This window comes from Selaginella moellendorffii, unplaced genomic scaffold (genome assembly GCF_000143415.4).
Source record: "Selaginella moellendorffii unplaced genomic scaffold, v1.0 SELMOscaffold_45, whole genome shotgun sequence".
NCBI lineage: Eukaryota > Viridiplantae > Streptophyta > Lycopodiopsida > Selaginellales > Selaginellaceae > Selaginella > Selaginella moellendorffii.
Genome location: NW_003314306.1, coordinates 68,247 through 93,077, shown reverse-complemented (window position 1 = coordinate 93,077; position 24,831 = coordinate 68,247). Strand labels below are relative to the sequence as shown.

The window sequence follows — 24,831 nt, the reverse complement described above, 5'->3', positions numbered from 1 at the left end:
GATTTCCCAGAGGCCATATAAAATCACTATGAGATAGATGTGTGAGGTACAGTCATGTAGTGATTTTTTATAACCTCTTTGCGAATCATGAATAATTTACATGGGTACGGAATCATTACAAGATTTGCAGCAATATAATTCTTTGTGATCTTTCTAAAGTTGATCCTCTAGGCTAGAGTTCATATAAACTGAGATAGAGACTTCAGTGCTAGTGACTACGAATCATTGTTTAACATGTGAAAGGAACATGAGATAAAAAAGTCAACAGGAGAAAGTCAAACCACCTAGAGTCAACGTACCTAGTCAACGACTACCATGTCCTCGAACATCGGGCCCGAGATGGCGTTGTGCAGCATTATCATGGGATTCACCCGGCCGTCGTAGTTGAGGAACATCTTGAGTATGTTCTTGGAGAAGCCCGAGACGAGCGCCACGCCAGGCTCGTCCTTGGTCACCGGGATGCTGTCCGAGTCCCTCAGGTTCCAGAACACGATCTGCGGCGGCTCATCGTATCCGGCAGCCTTGAACTTCTGCTTGATCAATTCATAATCCGTGAGCCATCCCTCCGAAGCGGCTGGCGGCGATGGCGAGCTTCCACCCCACCAATTCGGACTAGGATTGTTTGCCGGTCCGCCCCTGGCCTCGTCGAACTCCATGTCGCTGTAGACGAAGAGCCTCTTGACCATCTTCTCGGGCGGGACGTTAAACTCGCGTGCTCGCTCCAGGATGCGATCAAACACCTTCTGGAAGTCGGTGTTCATGTCCAACGGCATCCTCGCCGTGAACTGGTACTTCTCCGCCAGCGTCTTGCCGGTGATCTCGTGGAATGCGGGCTCGTTGCTGAAAGTTATCAGCCGCCCCTTCCACGGCTCATCGCTCAGTTCCGCCGTGAGGAGTCCCAGCGCGATCGCCACCTCCAGCGGCGTCCCATACATACTCCCGGACACGTCGCAGATCGAGACCGCGTTTTGCAAGCTCCCCTTTTGCCGCAGCTCGTCCACCATCGCCCTCCACTGCAGCTCCGCCGTCTCGCGGTGCTCCTCCACCGCGTCCCTGAGTATGTCATGCGGGAGCAAAGCCCCCGCCGCGATCTTCTTCTTCCCGGCCTCGACGTCGCTCAGGAACTGCTTGAAGCGCGCCTCGTCGTGCTTCATGAAGATCTCCGTGTAGTTCTTCATCGCCACCGACGCCACCCGGTTGTATGGCAGCTCATCCCACCTCTGCGCGCTCATGAACACCTCCGGTAGCTCCAGCGCCTTGCGCAGTGGAACCAGGACCTCCTTGCGCAGCTTGTCGCGGATCCGGTAAGCGTAGTGCGGCTGCTCGAGCTCCGCGAGCTCGGGAGAGCTGTCCTTCGGGAAGAGCAGCCGCGCGATCGCCTCGCATAGCAGCGTCTGCTTGTCATACGACGAGTCGAGCGATGGACACCACTTCGCGGCGAGGCTGAGCCTCGCTTTCTCCTTGTCGCTGCGAAGCGCTTCCATGTCCTTGGCCAGAGCCTCGGCGAAAACACGCGCAACACCCGAGTAGATCGCCGCGAACTCGTCATCTTTCTCGTGCCGCTCGATCACGCGCTTGGCCAGCTCCAGCGCTTTCCTCCTGCGAAGCTCCGACGCCTGCTGCTTCAACAGCTTGTCCCTCTTGAGGCTGGCCGCGATCCTGTCCTCCTTGGTGCCGATCTTGAGCTTGGACGACGCTCTCGCCCACTTGTTCTTCCCCGATGGCTTCGTCCAGGAGAACAAGCTCCTCCTATAGCCCCTCGTCGAGCTCATCACCGATTCTTTCGGTGGCTTCCTCCGCTTGTGCTGCCTTTTCTCCTCGATCCTCTTCTCGGTCACCTCCTCGCCTTCTAATATCCTCTGGACGAGCTCCAAGAGATCCTTGAAGTAGCCAACCGGGGCAACCTTGGCGATGTTTGCTGCGAGTGTGCGAGGGTGGTGCTCGTAGAGCCAGCACGCGGCGTCATAGAAGTGGAGCTTGTCCGATTTGCCCGTGCCGCGGACGCCCCGGAGCTGGAAGATGAGCTTGAGCGTGGTGAGAGGATCCTCCGCCCACGCCGCCGCGGCCAGCTCCTGGACGCGCGACTTATCGGTGGTCACCGGGACGATGTGGAAGAAGAAATCCAGGCATGCGGAGCCCGACTCGTAGAAGGTGAGGCCCAGGTTCTCGGTGGTTCCCATGAGTGGACTTTTGGGGGCCGCGGGTGGGCCGCAGAGCGAGAATTTGTGGCGATCATCGCTGGTGGTGGCGGTCCTGGCGGCGGTGGAGAGGAAGCGCGATCGGGGTGGAGTGACAAACCTGGCGGCAGCGATGATCCTCGACATTGGTGGAAATGTAGGGTTCTAGGGTATATTCGGTTTAATTTTGGAGATTTTTGGTTAGGCTTAGAGAATATACTCTGTATCATATGGTTTTCTGTAATCCTGAGCACGCCCATTTTTTCAATAATTTAAGATTATGCATTTTTTTAAGACTAAATAGGGTAAATGTTAATGTTTGGTGATGTATGGATTAATAATATTATTAAACAAGGATAATACTACTAAACTATATATTTCCTTTGCCATAATGAAATTTGATAAGAGCTCCAAACTCACATTTGGCTATTGATATTATATTATATTCCATAATTAAATCTTTGAGTAATCATACATCTACATCTCTTAACAAAATTATATCATATTATAAGTGATTATAGTCCAATGCTACTCTTTAATATTTTAGAATGAAACCCATATTAAAAAATGTGTTTATGTCAATCGTTCATAATTAGTAGTTTATAAATACATGATTAATCTGATTGAAATTACTAGTAACTGTTTAGGAAAGTTATTCAAGCATATTCTAAATATCACAAGAAATGCATAGAAGCATTATATATTTACATATGTGTGAATTTTATTTTATTTTTGAATTGCATGAAAAACTATTATGCACACAATCACTTTTCAATTGCTAAATAAAATATAATTGTGTGTATAATATTTTTGTTATGGGATATACCATATATGTATGGGGTATGAAATTTAAGAGAAATTAATGTCACATCATTTCAAATAACATTTTAGTAAGGGTTTTATTGTTTTATTCTTGTGTCGTTAAGTGTAGATTTATCTCCTTTGCATATGTTTTATTTGCCTCTCATTTTGTATGGCTATGCCTTGTTTTACATGGCTTGAGAGCATATTTCAATTGTAGCACATACTACTATAAACATAGTACTTTGATTGCTCTTGGAAGTGCATTTCATTTTTCACAATTTATTTGTTGTGCAACACCTTAATTTATATAGCAATTGATTGGCATAGTGGCAATTGAGGTAGAGGCATAGAGGTGAGTGTAAAGCTTTTTTTTGGATGCTTAAAATGTTGAGTGCAATAGATTTTCTGTAAACAAGTGGATTTTATTGTTGATGTAGTAAAGCTTTTAGACATGTGTTCTAAAGGCAATAAAGTAGAACTTTGCGTTCCTAATCAAATATACATATTTTTAGCATTATAGTGAATTTATTATATTTAGGAATGTTAGTTTATTGTGTAAAGGGATTTTCATTACCCTAATAAAAAGGAATGGCTTAAATACACAGTGGTGGCAAGTTCAACCTATAGCATCCAAAAGATATTCAAAAATTAATATGTGTGATGAAAAACACCATACTCACAAACTCTAACCCAAAATTTAAATCTTAATGATTGTGTTAAAAAATCTAACATGGAATCAAAATTTATACAATACAAAAATTCACACGTGTAATGCTAACTTGGACATTGCTATGCATTTGTGGTGGGCACCAATGCATGCCCATGCATAAAAAAAAAGTTATGTTTAAGATATTATTTTTTGAATCACATATAAGTGTTATAATAATTTAAATACACGTGTTTCTTTTTAAGGTGAGAGAACGTCAACAAATGTAATGCACATGAATTTGGAACTAAACTCCAAGCCTGTTACACTACAAAAAGAGTTGATATGCATTTAACATCCTCTATGAACACTAATTACTCATATCCAACTCTTGCATTCAAAATAGTGTTGAAAGGTGTCTAGCACAATTTCAGCTTACTGGTGGCCTAACACAAGAAATTAAGTACTCAACCAACTAGAGCATAAAATTTATATAATTCATAAAATAATATTCTAAACACAACTTCTTTTTTATACAACTGACCAAAGTTGTATAAAACTTGGGCTTAGGCCCAAATTAGATGCAAAACAAGGGGCAACATAGCTCAACAAATGTTAAATTAGTGTTTTAGGTGGTTGGCCATATTTCTAACCACTATCCTTACTATACATTTGGTTTTGTGTTCAACTTGGGGCTAAGTTTATATGTATTATAACAATTTAAGTACATATGTGTATTTTGGAGTTGAACTTTAAGTTTGTTGTACTACAAAGTAAGGGTTCAATATACACTTAATATCCTTTATAAGCATCAGCTCCCTATATCCAACTTTTACATGTAAAATAGTGTCAAATAGTGTTTGGCAATATTTAAATATACTAATAATTTAATATGAGGAACACATGCTTTAAGCTTTCACCATAATCCCAAGAATGAGTATCTAGGATAAACTGAAAAATTTATTAAATATGGAATGGCACTAGATCAAGAATTGAGAAGTAGGAATAACACTATAAGGTTCAAGACACTTTCTACATTCCATACATATACACTACTAATGGATCTAGATATTTACCATAATTAGCACATGGGATTGAAATGAGACTAAGATATAAGGCATGATAATAAGGGTGTATGGTGGATATAGTAAGGGACTAGATTTAATATGTGAGGTTCTTGTCACTAACCATGAGAACTCTTTATTAAGGTAAGTATTAGAGAGACATCACTTTAGACAATAGAAACTTCTTGACTTACAATAATGCCTTTATAATTTTTAGTGCCAGATACTATATTTGATTTAGTTAATAGTATATAAGAATTTCATATTTATGCTCATTCGGTCTAAGTACACTTGAAATGTCTAATTAACTCCAGTAGCACAAAAGGAGCTAATAAAGGAATCTAACTATAACAACTTCTTGGTGTTATGATAATAATGAAAGAGTGTCCAAAAGGAGTGGTTAACAAGTACTTTTCAATACTTGAAGTTATGTTTGAAACAATAAAGAAGCATAACTATTGATTCTCATCATCTCTCCTTCATGCCTACTTCTATATGCATCAATTATGGTGGGGTTTGCATCACATCTCCTTACTTAGAGGTTATAGTAGATGTATCAACTTGAGGGACTTGCACATAAACATATAAACAAAGAAAGGGAGGTAAAAAACCCCTTAAGACACTAGGCTTTTCTCTCTAAAGGTTAGGGTATGCAAAGGCTCTAAGTTGAGAACCAAACAAAGGCCTAAAGGTATCCAACTTTGTCTATTATTACATTTCTCCTATTGCTACTTTGTTTTGCATTTATACATTTTGTTTTAACCATATGCATGCTACTTCTCAAGCATGGTCAAGGATCTTCCTTATGAAAGAGAGGCGAGCATGTATTTAAAAATATTATTTTTATAGCTTTTGGTTGCTTGACCCTATCTAGTCCTAGTGCTTCTATAAAAAAATCTTGATTATGTATCTAGAGTAAAAGGATCATAAATTGGTCTCTTATAAACTATATTTATCTTACCCTTTATCTTACCAATTAATTGAGGAAAAACTATTTAATAACAGTTATAAACATACTAGAGAGAGCATTGACTTCCATATAATAATTCAAGGAATTGAGGCAATAATGATATACTATTGCCAGCAATCAACCATCGAAAAAGCCCCATCATATTAAATGCTACTAACTCAAATGGATGAGAAAATTCAATTAACTCTAATTATCCTTTTGTAATATGACAGGAAGTATTATGAGATTAGCAGCAAATGCTATTATACACATACCAAATAACATCATGTCACATTTTTTGTCAATAGAAAGACTTGCATAATTTCTTAATTATACAATAATGTCTAGTATATATAATAATAAGAGAGCTATGGAGGGCATAGAAAAAGTGTGGAATAAATATTAAAGGCGCCACTAGCCATAAATGGTCATCAAGATTTGTCCCCACAAAATGAAAAAATCATTTTTAAATCAATATTTAAAATGTAAATGCTAAAATGATAAATCATTAGCAAGTGATACAAGATTCTCAAACCCATCAAAAAACATTCAAATGGATTGAACTTTTGGTGCTATGAACTGTGATCATATTAATATTGCACCAATCATGAAGATGTTGTCATCAACTTTTAAGGGATATGATTGTATAGTGTCTCTTGTTCTTAGTATTTTATTATCTCTCATATGGTTGTGATATTAATTAGAGAGTTGCAATTTCATTCTTAGAGAATATTCTTAGGATTGAACTTATGGGAACGTAATATATGAGCTCAAATAATTTGGAAATAACTATGAGGATAAGTTGGAGATTTTACAAGTTAAATGTTAATCTTTAAATTTGTTATATAATTGTTTTCTCTTTGTCTTTTACTCTTTCCCAATTTTGTCTTATATCCCAACCTAAACCACTTCTTTGTGTTTCTTTTGTTTTTTCCTTATCTACAACAATTTCTTATCTTTTCATATCAATTATTTGTGATTATTATGATTCTCATTCTTAATTCAATATTGAGTTAAGTGTTTTTTGTCCTCCACATGCTAATTTGGATGTTAAGTATGTGTGTGAAGATGACAATTTTACTTTTTTTTAATTGATTGAGTCTTTGATCAGTTCCATTAAAGTATTCTTATATTTCAAGAGTTAAGTCACTTTTGCAACAGTTTTGCATATTTCCTTTGTTATAAATGAGTTTATTGAGAGTCTTTATTTTATTATTACTAGTGAGGAGTTTATTCGTTCTTTTGAAAGTGTGGAATTTTCCTTTGATTTTCCCATATCAAATATAGAGCTTGATTTTGAACATATCTACACCAAGCACTCTTGCCATATCTAAAGCAAAATCTTGAAGAAAATATTGACATCACTCTTGGAGCATTAGAGGTAGTTTAACACTTTAACAATATTATAAGGAGGGAACTCTTGTTCAATTGCAGTCAAAGTCACAAATGAAAAAGCCTCACAACACCTCTCAAAATAAAAAGAGGGATTGTTGTAGAGGTGAAGGTGGATTATTGATTAAACTTGGAGATAAAGGTGGAGATTAATATAAAAAGTATTCAAGACCAAAAGTAAACTTTTTCTGAACCATTACAACACACAAGAAGAATTAAACTCTACAACAGTAAGATTTCTATAATTAATATACTACATTTTAATCTCAAGAATGCATTTTATTATGACATAGCAATATATTGAATCATAATTGTTAGTCTCAGTAATTATAACTTACTATTAGAGATAAATGGCTTACAAATTACAAATTACAAACAACTTACAAATTAGAGACAATCCAAAAGCTAACAACTAACATATAATTAATATATAGCCTTATTCTATATAGTTGGTTTGCCATATAAAATAATGGCAAACACATGCAAACACACAAGCACACCTTTTTGCAATAATACTTTTCAATCTTGAAAACATATATAAATTAGACTCTTTGATTCATCCATATTATATATATTATAAATTTATACTCCTTGCAAAGATATAACATATTAAGAGGAATAAGATATATATAAAAAATTTAATGTAGCACACGTGGATTTTACCCTTTATCTTATGGTGATTTACCATAGGATAACACCACGAAGTAGAACCTAAACCCCCCCCCCCCCCCCATATATGCCACGTGTCACATGCCACATGTCCATAAGACAGTGGTGTGGAACCCGAAGTTCAAAGCCTTGGGCCATTGAACAAAGGAATGGTGCGAAACTCCCAAGCATGGAGCCAAAGAGTGACAGAACTGGACCACAGAGCAACTCTCGAACATACAGCCCAACAAGTGAAAGGATAGGAACCGGAGCAACTTGGATTAGTCCTAGAGCAATCAGCATCCTAATGCCAAGACCAGCATGCAAAACAAAACCAAATGGAGTCTAGCGTTATTTCGGCATACCGGTAGACTAACGTAAGGATATGGGTAGTCCACCAGCTAGCATGAAATGGAACTTGGGCTTAGACCCAAGCTGGACGTAGAACAAGGACAAGCACGCAAACGGGAGCTAGACTATGCCTCAAGTTGGTCGACCATGCCTGACCTACCCACTATCCCTACTATACATTTGAAACCCCCTACATCCCCCCCTCTTATGAGGACCACTTTGGGTTTTCACCTCAAGCCTCCCTTAGTGTTAGGAGTTAGTCTTTGGGACAAGCTCAAAACTTACTAAATATGGAATATCCTTAGATTGCAAATTTGGACACAGGATAAACACCATTGTGTTCAGGACAATCTTTACATTTTGTAAATATGTCAAATGAGCAAATCTAGACACTTTCCATAAATAAAATTTGGGAGCGAAATGAGATTAACACAAAAGGCATGATAACGAGGGTGTTTGGTAGATACAGTAAACTATCATTTAGCAAATATTGAGTGAACAATCTCAATATCGTGGGGTTTCTTGATACTAACAAGTGCAAGCCAATGACACAAGTTTCTCAAACTAAGCCAAGTATGCTCAGCAAGAAACACATAGAGTTCCTAGCTTATGTTTATAATTTAAGTGCATGTTCATTGACAAGTTTCTCAACTAGCTCAAATAGAAACTGATAACAAGTCCAACAATACCGACCTCCTGCTGTTGTAGCAGATATCCGAAAGGACTAACTGACAGGTAACTTTCGATACCTGAAGTCATATTCACGACACTCTCCCCCCCTAGGAAAGATCAACATCCTTGTCGATGCATACTCCAGTCTAAAATACCGCCAAGGAAACAACTCCAGAAAAAATTCACGGTATTCACACTATATGAGAAATACACCAACTTAAATGAGTTAGGAGGCAACTTCTTTGTCTAACACAAATGAGCTACCACTCAGACACCTTCCGGCCATCGTCGACAAAGAAATGACCAATGGTGTTAGTCACTTTTGCTACTCTAGGTGTCACCTAGCTTACAAAAGTGTGATATGCCCTTGCCTGCAGGGATATAGAGAGAGAAGCCATAGGCCCTAACCCTCATGAGCAAAGAAACCAAACCCGTCAGTAAAGTTTAGATAAACTACTGTAAACAGGCAATTAGAATTGTTCATAGGGTCACACCCTTTTTAACGAAATAAGGAACATCAATAGAGAGGCGGATTATGTGACTAGTTGACAGTAGTTACCCCATAACTAGAGATTTCACCATGCACACAAAGTGTTGAAGCTAGTCTGCCTATACTGGCCCAAACTCAAAGATCAATAGAAATACAATATCAAAGTCAGAAACAATGATATCATGCTTGCGAATGTATTACCTAAAGGAAATAACATCCCAATCTATCAGAACCAACTCAAGCAATGATCAACAAAATAGAATGAATGTTGCAAGACCAACAAACATAGTGTTCATGCTAATTATTGCATTAGCCAATCTGAATAGATCCCAGTCATAATACGAAGGAACTCAAGTTGCTTAAGCAAATGTTAGCAACATCCTACCAATGTCTCGAACCCAAAAGACTAATCTAAAGCAAACCACAAAGAACATGTGGTAATGCAAAAAACCATAAACCACCAAAGAGAACAACTAACCATCACGAAAGATTATAAATCATCCCATCAATAGAGATATGTATAATCATCATTAAAGAAGAAATCCACCATCCTAAAAAATAGTAAATCATTCCATATCAATAATAGCCAAGTCTTGCCTAATAATGATCACAAGTCTTACATAAACTAATTTCAATGCTAAAGAAGAAATTATGGTACAACTCACAATATCCTCTTTAACACATCCATAAGCTAAACTTCATAATGCAAAGCTAATGAAGAGCATGTTTGCATAAATTCAAAAACCAAACATAACAAAGTTATGTTCAATAAGTGATCATCAAACCAATCCTCCATGAATCCATCTTTAGCAAAACATAACTCACTTCATAACAAGCAAAAGAAAAATCATCAATGATTGATATATCCCAACTGAAATCCAATAAGGATTCAATCACTTCAATACCAATCACTAACTCTTCCTATTATAGAGGTAAGCATTGTCTTCACAACTAAATCATTTTTCAAGGAAAAACTCAAAGTTTAACCCCTACTAAACAATCTCGTCTAGAACACAATTAACTCAAATTTGCCACTCAATTCATTTGAACGTCAATACAGTTGCTAACTAGCAAGTGCATGAATGTTATTAACACAAAGCTATAGTTAAATCATCAACATTATCTTCATCGAGACTAATGAAACTCAATATCAATCCTATGGATCATATATCATTTCACTTGAATCTCAACATCAACAATGTCAACGACAAAACATCACTTCAATACCATCAACACCAAAATAAAGCTAGAAGAAAGCAAAGGTGAATCACCACCCAAAATTCTTTAGCAACTAAGCTAACTAAAGTCGAAGATACTTTAATTAGTATCTGAGACCAATCCTTCAATAATATTTAGTTATAGATAACACTTCATCAAAGAGTGACTCACTACATTCAAGACTCAATGAAATCTAACACTATGAACTAAACGCAACTCATGATCACATAGATATGAAATAGAAATCACAATAATTTGATCATCAATTGAGCAACACCATGAGTAATGCTCATATCATTACTACAAAAGTTTATATGAGTATCAAGTGCCAAATCGATTTGATAAAATATAATATAAATGCCACATTCCACCGATAGAGATTTACAACACCTAACACCACTAACTTTTGTTCACAACATGAACAAGCTCATGCCACTCTCTTTCCAACCAAACTCAACACTAATCCAACACCAACTACTTAAGAGCAATAGCAAAGTTCCCCTAAAAAGAATTGAACATTGCAACCCAAGTCTTCAATAGCAAACCTAGACAAGATGGTTTAGCGCTTCATTACTATTCATCCCATAACTTATTATTTGTAAGACTATCATAACCAACATGCATTAAGATAGAGACTCTTGATTGCATACTGTGAATATGAGCAATAAATCACACCTCGTTGCAAATCATTTCTCCAAAAAGAAAAAATGATTTACGTATTTGATCTTTTGTCCCTAACAACTCTCTTTTCGGTCTCTACTTTGACCAAACCTCAAACTTGTTTTTGCACTGCCTTCAGTCTAATCCAAGAAAAGTTTATGAGAGAGCACAGCAATGACTACTTGAACCAATAGACTAATCCTTACAGTCTTGATTGATTCACTTGTAATCATGCTTAAGAAGGATCCACTAGTGTCGTGCTAAACAGCAACGGACCAGCTTATTTGCCACTTATAGCAAACCCAAGGAAAGTTTACTTTCACCCATGGTACATGGAACTCATGGAACTACTGATATGCTAACATTAATCCTGCCAACTCAAAGTGTAACCTTGAGTTGTTAATGTGCCTCACTCACGAGCCCAAGCGCAAACTCGTGCAAACAGAACATCTCAAATCCATCCTATAAGCCCAAGAGCTAGCTCACATCATAAGGTTCAACAAGGTAATCAAATCCATACTCAATGAACAATTGTGAAGCCTTTGCACCCAAACGTGTATCCACTTGGATCATCATTTTCATCTCTGTGTATGCAACGAGCCTAATTGCCCAATCTCATTGAATAGTACTCATTGAGACGTATTCTCTGATACCAAATGTAGCGCACTTAGTTTTTACCCTTTATCCTATGGTGATTTACTATAGGATAAAACCACGAAGCAAAACCTATATGCCATCTGTCCATAGGATAGTGGTGTGGAACCTGAAGTTCAAGGCTTTGAGCCATTGAACGAAGGAACGGTGCCAAACTCCCAAGCATGGAGCCAAAGAATGACGGAACCAAACCATGGAGCAACTCCCGAGCATACAGCTTAAGGAGCAAAGGAATAGAAGCTCCAAGCAACTTGGATCAATCTTAGAGCAACCAACATCCCAATGCCAGGATTAACATGCAAAACGAAGCTAAACGAAGTCTGGCGCTATTTCAGCATATCAATGGCCTAACGTAAGGATATAGGTACTCCACCAGTTAGCATGGAATGGAACTCAGGCTTAGACCCAAGCCGGATGCAAAACAAGGACAGGCACACAAGCGGAAGCTAGACTATGCCTCAAGTTGGTCGGCCATGCCCGATCAACCCACTATCCCTATTATACATTTGGAACCCCCCACAACCCCCCTCCCGTGAGGAACACATGTTTTGCAAGCCTCCCTTAGTGTCAAGAGTTAGTTTTTGGGACAAGTTTGAAACTTACTAAATATGGAATGTCTTTAGATTGTGAATTTGGACACAGAACGAACACTATTGTGTTCAAGACAATCTTTACATTCTGTAAATGTATCAAATGAGCAAATCTAAACACTTTCCATAAATAACATTTGGGACCGAAATGAAACTAACACAAAGGGCATGATAGTGAAGGTGTTTGGTAGACACGGTAAGCTATCATTTAGTGAATATTGAGGGACTAATCTTAATATCGCAAGAGTTCTTGATACTAACAAGTGGAAGCCAATAACACAAGTTTCTCAAACCAAGCTGAGTATGCTCTACAAAAAACACATAGGGTTCCTAATTTTATGTTTATCCAATTTAAGTGCATGTTTATTGACCAGTTTCTCAACTAGCTCAAGTGGGAATTGATAACGGGTCCAGCAATACCCACCTTCTACCGTCGTGATAGTAAGGAAAGAATATCCGAAAAGACTAACCAACAGATAACTTTCAATACCCGAAGTCATATTCGCGACATTTACTTATCTTTATAATATTTTAGTAGATTACAAAAGCTATAGAAAGTTTTATGAAGTGGATTTGTTAGTGCTTTCTGCTATGCTATCCATTTTTTCTTTTTTTTTACTCTAGACTGTTGTTTCAAAAGTAATAGAAGTATTTCTATCAATAGTGATAATAATTTTTATATTCCCAAATGAATAATAAAAACTAAAAGTGTAATATAGAGATTGTGGTAGTGAAACAAAATTAACATTCTCACATTTTTGTATACTAGAATTACTCCTAGAGCTTTTGTCTTATTTGATTCCTATCTTTGTAAAACCCTAAATAATGAATGAGTGAATTAGTGTTTCGAATTATTTATATATTTATAGTCAATTTTTGAAATGTTAAATTATCAAAATATACTATAGAAATTTCAGGTTCTCAATATTCCCATTTTTATTTGGAACCAAAAAAACCCAAAAAATTCTATGGGTTTGGATAAACTTCTAATTCTAGAAACTACTCAATCAATATTTTATTGTATAGATCGCATTAAAAAGTTTTCTCCATGATAGATTCAAAAAATAAAAATTTCTCTAAACCATTGACAATTAAAAAAATGAATTTCAAGTTCACCAAAGAATAACATCTTTCTTATATAACATTTCTTTATAAGACTTATGGTTAACTATATTAACTAACATTGACTTAAGCTGAATTAAGCTCAAACTCCTAAACTCAACTCAAATTTAGACCATCTCCCTGATGCACAAGCTCTTTGCAATAGTGCATAGACTTTGCAGGTCTGACAATGCCACCCATTCAGTCTCTAGTTTTTTTCTAGCACAAGATGAACATGGTTCCATCTAGTATCCTATAGACGCCTTTGCCAATGTGGCCTTCATGTCCAGGTGACTGATGCCATGCAAATGTAGGTGCTTCATAGCACTGCCATGCTACAATTGCTCAGTTAGCATCTTCCCCATGAATGTCAATGCAAGGCTCTGGAGGAGTTCTGCCACTCTACCACAGCTATTTACATCCTCCAGTTATAAGCAGTTTATGAATGAATGAATGATTCGTCTCACACAGCTCCATTTGGATGAACATCAAGACGCTCTCAATGCTAACTAATCTCAAAGCTTTCCTCCTGCAGTGAGAAAATTTTGCACACCATAGCCTCTTGATATCATAGATACATACTAGTGCCAATTGGAATGCTTTACAGCATAAAAACAGCCGTAAAGTCTTTTGAAAATTTAGCTAAAATCTCCAAAACAAAATGGAAAGAGAAGTTTTTTTCTGTCTGGAAGAACACACTCTTGGACCATCTCCAAGTAGCGAAAAACACTTCCTACAAAATGCTCATGCCTGGCACTTGCTGCTACATGTGGTGGTGCCAAGGGCCTGACTAAATGCGTCTTGGGCTTCCAATTTCCACCCTTGTGTGTCTACTTGGGATTTGCCAGACATGGTAACCTCGTTTCCAACTTGAAAACGTTCATTCCAAATCTTATAGCAATTCCAGTCAGTCCAAATCCATCGTCGTGAGCACCATTCCGAAAATAAGAATTTCTTTGAGTTTTGTGCTTGTCAAATCCAGCCGCGTGCTTGGTTTTTTGCATTTCAAACACGTAGCGAGCGAACCCATTAAACCCGGAGTTAATTTAAGCAAAGCGTTTACTTGGCTCCCAAGGCGCGAGTACGGTTAAATAGCGGCCAGGGGTCCTCGTTTAGGGATCCTTTTCTTCCATGGCGTTGATCAACGAGGAAGTACTCACGATCTGCGGCCCGCCGGAGCTCGCCCTCCAAGGTATGGCGATCGATCCTCTCCCACTCAAGGGCCTCACCGAGAATCTCGCCGACACTTACCTCGCATCCGGCTCGGCCTGCCTCGATTTCTTCTTCCACATCGTCCCCGACACCACCGATTCCTCGCGCGTCAAGGAGCTGGCCACCATGGCCTGGAAAGAAGATCCCTTGACGACTCTCAAGCTCATCTTCCAGCTCCGGGGGATCCGTGGCAGCGGCAAATCGGACAAGCTCCACTTCTATGACGCTGCATGCTGGCTCTACGATCACCACCCCCGGACGCTGGCCGCCAACATCGCCAAGGTCGCCCCGGTCGGCTACTTCAAGGATCTCCTGGAGCTCGTCCAGCGGATCCTGGAAGGCGAGGTGGTGACGGCGCAGAGGATGCGCGAGAAGGAGGAGTGGAAGAACAAGAGACGTGATCGGCGGTGGCGCTCGAGGATCCGCCGGAGCGGCCGGGACAGATGCGCAAGGATCACGGACAGAGCAAGGATCGCTACGCAAGGCGACCGGGAGGAGCGAGTAGCGGCGAGCATCGCCAAGGACAAGGCCGAGAAGCAACAGGCTTCCGAGCTGCGCAAGGAGAGATCGCTGGCGCTGGCTCGCCGCGCGATCGACAGGCTCGCCAAGGATCCCGAGTTTGCAGCGGTGTACGCCGGCGTTGCTCGCGTCTTCGCCGACGCGCTCGCCAAGGATCTGGAGGCGTACAAGCAGCACAAGAACAATGCGAGGATCAGTCTCGCGGCGAAGTGGTGTCCATCTCTCGACTCCGCCTATGACAAGCAGACACTGCTGTGCGAGGCGATCGCGTGCAAGCTCTTCCCGAAGAACAGCACCTCCGAGTTCGCGGAGCTGGACCAGAGGCAGTACGCGTACCGAGCTCGCGACAAGCTGCGCAAGGAGGTTCTGGTTCCACTGCGCAAGGCGCTGGAGCTCCCGGAGGTGTACATGAGCGCGCAGAGGTGGGACGAGCTGCCATACAACCGGGTGGCGTCGGTGGCGATGAAGACGTACTCGAAGATCTTCACCAAGCACGACGAGGAGCGGTTCAAGCAGTACCTCGAGGACGTCAAGTCCGGCAAGGAAAAGATCGCGGCCGGGGCGGTTCTCCCGCACGAGATCCTCCGCGCTGCTGTCACCAAGGATGGCGCGGAGAGAGACGCGGCGGAGCTGCAGTGGAGGGCGATGGTGGACGAGCTGCGGCGGAAGGGGACCCTGGAGAACTCGGTGTCCGTCTGCGACGTGTCCGGGAGTATGACCGGGACGCCGATGGAGGTTTGCATCGCGCTGGGGATGATCACGGCGGAGCTGAGCGACGAGCCGTGGAAGGGTCGGCTGATAACTTTCAGCGACGAGCCGGCCTTCCACGAGATCCGGGGCGAGACGCTGGCGGAGAAGTACGAGTTCACGACGAGGATGCCGTGGGACATGAACACCGACTTCCAGAAGGTGTTTGATCGGATCCTGGAGCGAGCCCGCGAGTTTAACGTCCCGCCGGAGAAGATGGTGAAGAGGCTCTTCGTCTACAGCGACATGGAGTTTGACGAGGCCAGGGGGAAACACTACGGCGGCGTGTACAATCCTCGGCCGGATTGGTGGGGTGGCGAACAGGCGCCAGGTTGGGAGACGGATCATATGGCGATCAAGCGCAAGTTCAAGGAGGCCGGGTACGAGGAGCCGCCGCAGATTGTCTTCTGGAACTTGAGGGACTCGGAGAGCGTCCCGGTGCTCAAGGACGAGCCTGGCGTGGCGCTCGTCTCGGGCTTCTCCAAGAACATACTCAAGATGTTCCTGGAGAACAGCGGGGCTATCGATCCCATGCTCATCCTCCGGAGTGCCATCTCGGACAGGATCTACGAGGACATGGTGGTGGTGGATTGAGAGCAGAAACGATTATGACGAAGTTTGAAAAGTTTGGCTTTGTTTGGTTTTCTTTCTCTCAAAGTTTTTGACTTTGATCCCAAAGCTTTCATAGAAACATCTTGGAGTGCCAAAAAAGTTTGTAGAATGTGCAGAGGATTTAACGATTCAAATGTAATATAATCGAACAAAAATGGTATTTTGCAAAATTTCACCAGTATCTGGGAGTTTGTTTATGTTGTTTAACACTCGAAACAAACATCTTGTTTGCATCCTCTATACTGATTTGGCTCGATGCCACCTTGAGTAGCAGCGGAGTCAAGGCCTCGAGGATGGAGTCATTGGGATCGCCATGGAAGGGCGGGACTTGGATCCCACTCTTGGGATGGTAGAGATACAAGCTCGCGTTGTCATCGATCCACACCATGAGACTATCTTGCTCCCTTTTCAGTTTCCTCAAATCCTTCACCACTTGGCCGCTCACCCAATCTTTATCGCTCCCGGTGGAGATGGCGGACACTAATTCTCCGCTGGGATCCAAGCTGCTTACAATCTTCGTCACATACGATGCGCCCGAGGCACTGAAGACCACGACCTCGTAAACCTGTGACATATCTCTCAGGAACTTGTCCAAACCCGGTCGCTTCGTCACGCACTGGAGGAGATTGTCATCGTCGTGGTCAGACACGCAGACTAGCGTGTTATCAAGATCCAATACTAATGTTCTCGCCATAATAGGATTAGGTCTTTTCTATGATGGTGACCAGTCCTTTTCTTAAGGTCTTAGTTCTCTCTCATGTTAAATATTCCTTCAAAATATCCTTTTCTAACACGTAATACTCATGTTGGAATGCTTGCTTAGAGAAATTATTATTCTTCTTCGCCTTCGCCACCTTCCTCGCCTTCTCCAGCCTCGGGCTCTGGCGGCTTTGGTATGGGCGGGAGCTCCAAGCTCTCCGGCGTGAGCCCCTCAAACTCTTTCAACACTGGAGGCGGTAGCGGTGCCACGAAAGGCGTGTGTTTCATCCCCCAGCCGATGTAGACGCTGCTAAACCCGGCTGGAGTGACCACGGTACAGGCACCCGGCCAGATTGCCGACCTCAAACCGAGAACTTGGTGTTTGAGGCTCTTGTGCGTCGAGCTGGTGATGAGAGACCACGGCTTCCAGCCTTGCTGCGGGAGATCTTTGTCTGTGTCGATGGAGGTGAGAGCTCCCGGGATCTCTTCCAGCTCCTCGGGGCTCGGTGGCTGCTCTTCCTTCTCCTCGCCTTCTTCTTCCTCGGCCTCCTCCCCCTCTTCCTTTTCCGGGACGAAGAGTGTTGTCCGGCCTTGTAAGTTGAGGTACTTGTTCTTGTGTACCCAGTTTTCTAGCGACTGGAGCTCGGCCGTGGCAAGAGGTTGATACTCCTCGTCGGGCTCCAGTGGCCCTCCTTCGCCACCTTCTTCACCTTCTTCTGGAGCCTGATGGAGAAACGAGAAAAAGAATAGAGCATTAGAATGCAAGCCATGCTTTTGAAGCTCACCTTGTAAAAACCTTTGGGAGCAATCTCGCAAGTGGCTGATATCCGTGCAATCTGTGCGCGCAAATAATTCTCTTCGACTCCAGGAAACGGTGGATATGCCGAAACTTCAGCCTGGTCAGATTACTTGAGAAGAGAGTTTATAGAGGTGAGAAGGAAAAGCAAAAAAAAAGAGTGCACCTTCAAGTTTCCGGTGAAAAACTTCTTTATCTGCCTCGCGGTTTTGATCTGGAGTGGTGTCACGTCTGGAAGCCTGTAGAGTTCGTCGCCTGGCCGGCTGCAAACCCAGTACGTATTTGCGTTTGGTCCAATGCCTGCTTCCACTGGAATGGTTTCCACTGGCCTTCCCCACGGCCCCTTCTTAGCACCCTCTTCTCCTTCCTCGCCACCACCTTCTGGCTCTGCCGCTGGTTCGCTCGTCGTCTCAAACACGAAATAATTGCTAGACACAAAATAGTTCAATCCGGAAAAGATTGCTCGTAAGCTTTACCTGTTGATGCCGAAGAACTTGCCAAAGAACTTCATTTTCGAGACGATCTTGGTGCCTCCCAGCTGCCGCATCGTCAAAACAATTTGGTAGTTTTCCGCTCGGCCCAGCCCGGATCCGATCGCCTCGAAAAACGCACTGTCCGAGAGGAAGTTGTCCACTGCGTATTCGGGGCCTTCTCCTTCTTCCTCCTCCGGCTTCTCTTCTGGAGGAGGCTCCTCGGACTCGGGATCGACAGCCGCTGGGGGAGGCTTCTTTTCGGGAATGCTATGAAAGAAAAACAAGAGCAAAAGAACAAACTTTAGACCTTGCAAACAAGCACTGGAACAAAGGAAGAAACGATGAGCTCACCAATGGAAAAGTTCTTTGCAAGTTATTTTCCCCGTAGACTAGCAGTGGAAATACCTCTGGAGGCCGATAAACTGCTTGACAAACTTCTCGTCTTTGTCATCCTTCCACGAGCGAGGGACTTTGGGGCCTTCCTCGGGGACGAATCGAGTCTGCTTGAGCAGCAAGCTCGTCTCTAAAATGTCCACGGCATTCTCTGGCTGCGTCACAACGATCTACAAAACAGAGAAAAAGAATTGGGGCAAAATCGATCCGCCCGAGCTTTACTTACCAGTTGGATCAGTTGTGCGAGATGCGAAAACACAGAATCTCCATTCGTGGCGGATTTCCTCTGCAAATACGCGAGGCATTGCTCCGTCGTCATCTTCTTCCCCATCTCGCCACACCCAAACAAGAAAAAAATGAAGAACCCTAAATTCGAACAGTTTAAAATGAGAATATTCTTATAGCCGACAGAATATGCTGTTTTAAGATTCTCTTTTTTTTTTTCCGAGCCAGGGTTTCGACCTTGCGACCACTTTTTTAGGGCTCGTCGATTGGCAGAGGTTTTTGATGTCTCGGCAGCTGGCCGCGCTCCTCGCAAGAAAACGAATCCTCTCGGTAAGTCTCGCGCGGCGCAGCCATTCTCGATCTCATTTCCCTCTCCTCCGGCCAGGCATTCAGGGAGAATCGCGGCATTCTGGTGGATAATCCGTGTCTCGGCAGCATTCTAGAGCACCGGCTGGGTTTTGATCCTATCCCGACGCAGTGGTCTTTCGGAAGCTGGATTGGCAGCGGCGGCGCGTGCGGATTACGGCGCGGCCGTGATTTGAGAGGAGCGCACAAACAACAGCGATACCAAGGTAGCAATCTCGGCACTCGGCAATTCTATTCGAGTAAAGCATCGGAAAGAGGTTGGAATTGAGAAAGATGAAATTAATTGTTAGCAATAGCGTTAATACTTTGTTTTTCCAGGCTTCAGTAACTTCTATCCAAAGAACAAGGTTCCAAAAGATGGTCCCGAGGAGAAGTCAAACCAAGGTATCAAACGTCTACTCTGGAGAACTTACGTTTTGCCTTTCTTCCAGGAAAATCGAAACCCCGAGCACGGGATCTCGGAGATCTCAGAACAAGAATTGTATCCTTGGTTGCTGTCGGCTTATCAGTGGCGGCGTTGTGGAACCTCTATACCGTTTCTAGAAGTGAAGATGTCTCGGAGGTTCTTTTCTCCTTCTCCATTTTCTTCTCTTCGTTTCTCACAGCATACACTTTTTCTTTCCAGATTACTTACCATCAATTCCGATCTGAGCTCTTGGAGCAGTGTCTCGTAGACCATGTTGTCGTGGTTAACAGGAGCTTGGTCCGCGTTTTTGTTCGGGACCCAGCTTCTAGTGACGACACTCAGAGTCATTGCCGACACTTTTTTCGAATCGGCAGTGCTGATGGTTTCGAGCAGCAACTGGAGAGGGCGCAAGCCAGCCTCGGGTGGGACTCGCACGATTACGTCCCAGTCATGTATCAAACCGAGTTGAATTGGCGGCGAGAGCTTACGAACATGGCACCGATTCTCTTCCTCTTTGCGTGGGTTGGATTTTCCGTCTGGAAATGGAAGAGAGCTGGCACTGGGCAGGGGACGGATAGCAATGGTGGTCGCAGCATTTTTACCATGGGAAAGGCTCAGGTGGCAAGGATGGATCCAGGCGTCAAAGATAAGGCATGGTAGTATATTGTTTTACTCTTGGAGAGCTTACTGACTTTGCATTTTAACTATGCAGGTCATGTTCGCGGACGTAGCCGGATGCGACGAAGCCAAAGCAGAAGTGATGGAGTTCGTTCACTTTTTGAAGAGTCCCAAAAAGTACCTCGACCTCGGTGCGAGAATCCCCAAAGGTGCTCTCTTGGTCGGACCTCCTGGCACCGGCAAAACGCTGCTAGCAAAGGCTACTGCAGGTGAAGCCGGTGTGCCATTTCTTTCGATCTCCGGTTCTGACTTTACAGAGATGTTCGTCGGGGTTGGACCTTCTCGAGTCAGAGACCTCTTTGCTCAAGCTCGTCGGGAAGCCCCGAGCATCATCTTTATTGACGAGATCGATGCCATCGGCCGCGCAAGAGGTGCTGGTCTTGGGTCAAACGATGAACGTGAAAACACCCTCAACCAGCTCCTGGTTGAAATGGACGGCTTTGCAACTACAGAAGGAGTAGTCATACTCGCTGGGACAAACAGGCCAGATATTCTCGACAAGGCGTTGCTCAGGCCTGGACGCTTTGATCGTCAGATTGCTTTAGACAGGCCGGATGTGCGAGGACGAGAACAGATACTTCGGGTGCATCTCAAGAAACTGAAGCTGGACAAGGAGCCTCAGTTTTACTCACAACGAGTTGCTGGTCTCACACACGGCTTTGCTGGGGCGGAGATTGCCAGCGTGTGCAATGAAGCTGCTCTCATAGCTGCAAGGCGTGAGAAGTCAGAGATTTCCATGAAGGAGCTCGAAGCAGGAGTCGACAGAGTTATTGCCGGCATCGAGCGAAAGAACAGGGTACGTACTACGGGTTTTCTTGTCAAAGTTTTCTCGCGAGATAACACAGTTTCAACACAGGTAGTTAGCAAGGACGAACGGAGGACTGTTGCTTACCACGAAGCTGGTCATGCCGTCGCCGGGTGGTTCTTAGAGCACGCGGAGCCGCTACTCAAAGTTACAATAGTTCCACGAGGGAGTGCGGCGCTGGGCTTTGCGCAATACGTTCCCAACGAGGACTTACTCATGACCAAGCAGCAATTCAATGACATAATCTGTATGGCTCTTGGAGGGCGAGCAGCGGAGGAGGTAAGAACAAACTTGGAGGAAAAAGGTCCTGATGTTTCTCTCTCCAGGTTCTGCTGGGAAGGATCACCACGGGTGCGCAGAACGATCTGGAGAAAGTCACGCTGATGGCCTACGCGCAGGTGGCCGAGTATGGATTCAGCGACAAAGTTGGGCTTGTCTCCTTTCCCCGCAAGTCACAGACGGAGCTGCTCAAGCCTTTTAGCAACAATACGAGCAAACTCATGGACGAGGAGGCGAGGGCGATAGTGAATGATGCCTACGCTCGCACCCGAGCACTGATTGACAAGCACAGGGACGGGGTTGCCAAGATCGCGGAGCTGCTGCTTGAGAAAGAGGTCCTGCGGCAGGAGGACCTCTTAGCAGTGCTTGGCGAGCGTCCATTCGCGCAGGGAAGCCGCAATAACTATGACATATACAGGCACGGATTTAAACAAGAAGAAGCAAATGATCCAATGGTCGCATCCTAAGCTTTTCATACCGATACATTTGTATATTAAAATCATACTATGCAAATCCTAAGAGCTCAAAGTCAACAAGAGTCAATAAAGGTCAGTAAAAAATAAGACTGTACCTTTATTGACTAGCAATAACTTAGGTCTATACATTGAGTATTTCTACTTTAACTTAATTGGCAGTCCTTTAGTCGGCATTGCAACTGGGGTATAGGAAACTGGTTCATCGGGTTCCACTAGGGTCCACTCATATCTTGTGACTAAGTGGTGAAGAAACACCATCACCTGCATTTTCGCAAGTTGGATGCCCGGGCAAATCCGGGGTCCTCCACCGAATGGAATATATGTGTATGGAACCGGTCCCGTGCCTTCTGCAAATCGGGATGGCTCAAACTTGAAAGGCTCGGCAAAAAACTCTGGTTTTCTGTAGCTCCGGTAGCCCGATATTAAGAGCTGCAGCAAAGAGATTACATTCTTTCCTATAGGTAAACAAAAGAGATGGTAATTACCTGCCAGCCTTTTGGGATGGTGAAACCATCCATCTCGATATCTTTGAGGGCTTTGCGAAGGATGCCAAACCCGGTCGGCATCACTCGCAGTGTCTCCTGGATGACCATCCATGTGTATTTCATCTTGCGGAGGTCGTTCTGGTTGAGTTCCTCCCCAGGCTGCTTGGCTGATAGTATATCCAAGTGTTCTGGCATAGATGATCATGGTAAGTTTCGATCAAAAATCTTCGACAAGTTTGCTTACCTCTGCGAAGTTCCTGGTAGCAGGCTGGATTTTGAGCCAGGCACTTGAGGGTCATGGCTAGCGAGCTGGAACTGGTGTCATGGCCGGCGAAGAGCAGCGATAGGATGTTGTCTTTGATCTGGTCGTCGTTCATGAGCTTGCCATTGTCGAGCTTGGTGCTGAGAAGCAGTGACAGGAGATCTTGCTGGGAAGACGACCCATTCTCGAGCTCGATCCTTCTCCGCGCGATATACTTGTCAAACATCTTGTAGAGCTCCACCCGGCCCTTCTTGGCGTGGTGGAAGTTCGTCCAGGGGAGATCGAGCGGCAAGGAGATGAGCCCCTTGATGATCTTGGCCAGCGGCTCGAGCAGCTCCAGCTGTTCTTCTTCATCACTCACGCTGAGGAATGCACAACAGGTGACCGAGAAGAGAGCCTGTTTGATGAGAGAATAAGCCAGCACGGTCTCCCCATGCTTCCAGTGCTTGTGGAGGTGATCTTGAATCATATTGCTCGTAGGCACAACTTGGCTCTGGACGGCTTGAGCACTCAGAAAGGTCATGAGCACGTCACGGAAGCTCTTGGCCTCCTCTCCAGACATGAAGTTTATGGCGTTTGATCCAACCAGCGTCTTCATCGGGCTAGGCCACGCAGTCTCCACCAAGAGGTTGTGGTTTGAGAAGACAAGCTTGTTGCCTTGGGGAGGACTGACCATCACCATTGGGGAGCCAAACAATGAGGTCTTGAAGATCTTACCGTACTTGGCTTCCCGCTGTTCGATAAACTCCCAGGGCCGGTTGCTCTTGGTGTATCGTATGAACTGGAGGGTCTCGCCAAGTAGCGGAAGGCCCAGGCTCCCAGGAGGCAGATCCATCGCTTTGAATCTTCTCCATCGCTGGAGATACGCGAGTGCTGCTGCCCCAATGCAAAGAAGGTAAAGTACCAGCACAGGCACCATAACTGCGCCTAGAGCTATCTCTCTAAGTATGCTCAACTTCTTAAGCTCTTGCCCACTGTCTATAGCTAACCATGTGGGAAACTGACTAAGAACGCATTTCTTAAGCTCCGGCCCAGACAACTCCTTTCACGAACAGAGTGTAGATCCCAATAGAACATTGTTGACTTGGTTTTCGTGTTTGAGTTTCTTACCTAGCCATGACAAAATGCCATCGAATATTGTAATTTGACTCCCAGTTTCAACTAACAATCGAGTCTTGAAGGAAATAGAAGACCTTCACAAGCATGTTCTACGTGAAACATAGTAAAACTTGGCCAAGAAACTTCTAGGAAATTGACCAAGCAGCTTGTAAGTGAAACATGGCCAAGCACATGTGTCAAGAGCCTTTAAGTTAGTCAAACTTTGTCATAAGCCGAAGTTAGCAATGGAGTCGCCATCCACTTCACAAGCCAAATTTGCCACCGTCAGGAAATCTCTAGTCTAATACCTGTAGATTCCGAACATTATTGACTGATTTTAGCCTAGCCATGACAAAATGCCATGGAATATTGTAATTTGAATCAAACACAATTAGGAGTCTTGAAGGAATGAAAGTCTTTTAATTTCACAATGAGGAAGCAAGTTCTACCCCAAAGATGGAAAACTTGACCAAGCAATTTCTGCGTAAAACATGGGAAACTCTAGGAAATTGAACAAGAAGCTTCTACGTGAAACATGGAGAACTTGGGCAAGCAACGTGTAGCCAGACTTCATAAATTCTTAAAACAAGTTTTTAAAATAGTCAAAATTTGTCATGGTAGCGAGTCGCCATCCTCGGGAAAGCTCTAGTCTAATGACTGTGTAGATTCCGAACATTATTGACTTGGCTTTACTTATTTTTGGAACAAAATGCCATGGAACGACCCCTTTTGGGGGGATGCCGCCCGGCAGGGTCGATGCACAACCCAGCCGCCCGACGGAGTCCACCGGCGAATATTGTAATTTGACACAACAATCAAAGTCATGAACGAATAGAAGTCTTTACATTTGACAACAAGGAAGCAAGTTCTACGCAAAACATGGA

At 43.5% G+C, this 24,831-nt stretch overlaps 7 protein-coding genes across 7 annotated transcripts; 2 read left to right on the top strand and 5 right to left on the bottom strand.

Annotated features, from left to right (window-relative positions):
- Positions 1-299: 299 nt before the first annotated feature.
- LOC9656280 lies at positions 300-2,180 on the bottom strand. The gene has a single exon (XM_024685493.1). The coding sequence runs from the start codon at positions 2,178-2,180 to the stop codon at positions 300-302; it is 1,881 nt and encodes a 626-aa protein (XP_024541261.1).
- Positions 2,181-14,547: 12,367 nt separating this feature from the next.
- On the top strand, positions 14,548-16,488 carry LOC9648210. Its single transcript, XM_002980613.1, has one exon. The coding sequence runs from the start codon at positions 14,548-14,550 to the stop codon at positions 16,486-16,488; it is 1,941 nt and encodes a 646-aa protein (XP_002980659.1).
- A 190-nt stretch (positions 16,489-16,678) lies between these two features.
- On the bottom strand, positions 16,679-17,200 carry LOC112350038 (probable phosphatase PSR2). Its single transcript, XM_024685492.1, has one exon. The coding sequence runs from the start codon at positions 17,198-17,200 to the stop codon at positions 16,679-16,681; it is 522 nt and encodes a 173-aa protein (XP_024541260.1).
- A 112-nt stretch (positions 17,201-17,312) lies between these two features.
- Positions 17,313-18,797, bottom strand: LOC9656279 (flagellar radial spoke protein 4). The gene is made up of 4 exons (XM_024685779.1): positions 18,478-18,797; positions 18,168-18,429; positions 17,991-18,101; positions 17,313-17,928 (listed from the first exon to the last, which is right to left on the bottom strand). The coding sequence occupies exons 1-4, from the start codon at positions 18,546-18,548 to the stop codon at positions 17,338-17,340; spliced, it is 1,035 nt and encodes a 344-aa protein (XP_024541547.1). The 5' UTR covers positions 18,549-18,797; the 3' UTR covers positions 17,313-17,337.
- Positions 18,693-19,216, bottom strand: LOC112350106 (flagellar radial spoke protein 4-like). The gene is made up of 3 exons (XM_024685780.1): positions 19,094-19,216; positions 18,826-19,037; positions 18,693-18,741 (listed from the first exon to the last, which is right to left on the bottom strand). Exons 1-2 carry the CDS (start codon positions 19,196-19,198, stop codon positions 18,864-18,866), a joined length of 279 nt encoding a protein of 92 aa, XP_024541548.1. The 5' UTR covers positions 19,199-19,216; the 3' UTR covers positions 18,693-18,741; positions 18,826-18,863.
- A 119-nt stretch (positions 19,217-19,335) lies between these two features.
- On the top strand, positions 19,336-22,159 carry LOC9648209 (ATP-dependent zinc metalloprotease FTSH 8, mitochondrial). Its single transcript, XM_002980612.2, has 8 exons — positions 19,336-19,422; positions 19,478-19,715; positions 19,777-19,842; positions 19,890-20,020; positions 20,084-20,515; positions 20,577-21,338; positions 21,399-21,626; positions 21,674-22,159. The coding sequence occupies exons 1-8, from the start codon at positions 19,375-19,377 to the stop codon at positions 22,091-22,093; spliced, it is 2,325 nt and encodes a 774-aa protein (XP_002980658.2). The 5' UTR covers positions 19,336-19,374; the 3' UTR covers positions 22,094-22,159.
- Positions 22,160-22,177: 18 nt separating this feature from the next.
- Positions 22,178-23,896, bottom strand: LOC9648205 (cytochrome P450 716B2). The gene is made up of 3 exons (XM_002980464.2): positions 22,832-23,896; positions 22,588-22,775; positions 22,178-22,531 (listed from the first exon to the last, which is right to left on the bottom strand). Exons 1-3 carry the CDS (start codon positions 23,766-23,768, stop codon positions 22,241-22,243), a joined length of 1,416 nt encoding a protein of 471 aa, XP_002980510.2. The 5' UTR covers positions 23,769-23,896; the 3' UTR covers positions 22,178-22,240.
- Positions 23,897-24,831: the final 935 nt, after the last annotated feature.